Raw genomic sequence first — 1,179 nt, 5'->3', positions numbered from 1 at the left:
GCGTCGCCGTCGACGTCGGGCCCGTCGAGGAGGCCGTAGGCCGCGATCTCGCCGGCGGCGTCGGGCCCGACGAGGTCCGGGAGGGCCGCGCGCGACGCCGCCTTCGACGGCCGCGACGCGACGGCGTCGGCCCAGGCCGCCGTCCAGGCCGCGACGCGCCGCATCTCCCGGAGCGCGTCGCTCCCGTCCTTCGCGCGGTCCGCCGCCGCGGCGCCCGCGCCGTCGGCCGCCGCGAGGGCCTCGCCGAGGCCGTGCGCGGCGGCGAGGCGCGCGCGCGCCGCGGCGGCGGTCGCGGCGGCGGCGGCGGCGCAGGTCCCGCGGTCGGGCGCGCCGAGGACCTCGGCCATCGACGCGCGGAAGCGCTCGACGCGCGCCGCGCGGCCGGCGGCGGGCGACGCCGCGGCGGCGGCGACGTCGCGCAGCGCGGCGAGCGTGGACCGCCGCCCGCCCCGCGTGCCGACGACCTCGACGACGCGCGCGCCGGCGGGCAGGACCGCGCGCCGCGTCTCGCCGCGGCGGAGCGGGCCGAGGTCCGCGACGACTGCGCCGTCGGCGACGACGGCCGCGGCCGTCGCCGCGGACGACCGCAGGGACGCGACGAGGTGGTTGAACGACGTGCCGACCATGCCCGCGTCGGGCACGAAGGAGAAGAGGCCGCCGCCCTCGCGCGCGAGCGACAGGAGCAGGTCGCTCTTCAGCGCGTAGCCGAAGCCCGCGGCGAAGACCGCGACGGTTTCCGACCCGTCCTTCGTCAGCCGCTTCGCCCGCAGCGCGGCGACCTCGCCCTCGGGCGGCGAGTTGTTGGGCACGCCGTCGGTCAGCAACAACACGGCGCGCGCGTTGTCGCCCGCGCCGCCGACGAGCTCGTCCACACCGAGCTCGAGGCCGCCCCAGAGGTTCGTCGACGTCCCGGGCGCGAGCTTCTCGAGCGCCGCGTGGACCTTCGCGACGTGCGCCGGCGTCACGCGCGCGAGGCCGACGACGACGCGCGCCTGCGCGTCGTAGACGACGAGCCCGAGGCGGCACGTGTCGTCGAGGGAGCAGGCGACGCAGCGCGCCGCGTGCTTGCAGACGTCGAGCGTCGAGAAGCCGTGGCGCTGGACGTTGCCGGCGGCGTCCTGGACTTCACTTTCCGTGGCCATGGAGCCGGAGACGTCGAGGACGATCTCGATGTCGACG

General features: G+C 78.7%; 1 protein-coding gene across 1 annotated transcript; it reads right to left on the bottom strand.

Annotated features, from left to right (window-relative positions):
* Positions 1-14: 14 nt before the first annotated feature.
* On the bottom strand, positions 15-1,142 carry AURANDRAFT_69450 (hypothetical protein; the record flags this gene model as incomplete). The annotated part of the gene is made up of 1 exon (XM_009045220.1): positions 15-1,142. A coding segment is annotated over one exon (1,128 nt), but the record flags the coding sequence as incomplete, so codon positions are not given.
* Positions 1,143-1,179: the final 37 nt, after the last annotated feature.

This window comes from Aureococcus anophagefferens, assembly GCF_000186865.1.
Source record: "Aureococcus anophagefferens unplaced genomic scaffold AURANscaffold_1822, whole genome shotgun sequence".
Taxonomy (NCBI): Eukaryota; class Pelagophyceae; order Pelagomonadales; family Pelagomonadaceae; genus Aureococcus; species Aureococcus anophagefferens.
The sequence above is the reverse complement of the archived record's forward strand: the minus strand, read 5'-3'. Positions and strand labels throughout refer to the sequence as shown.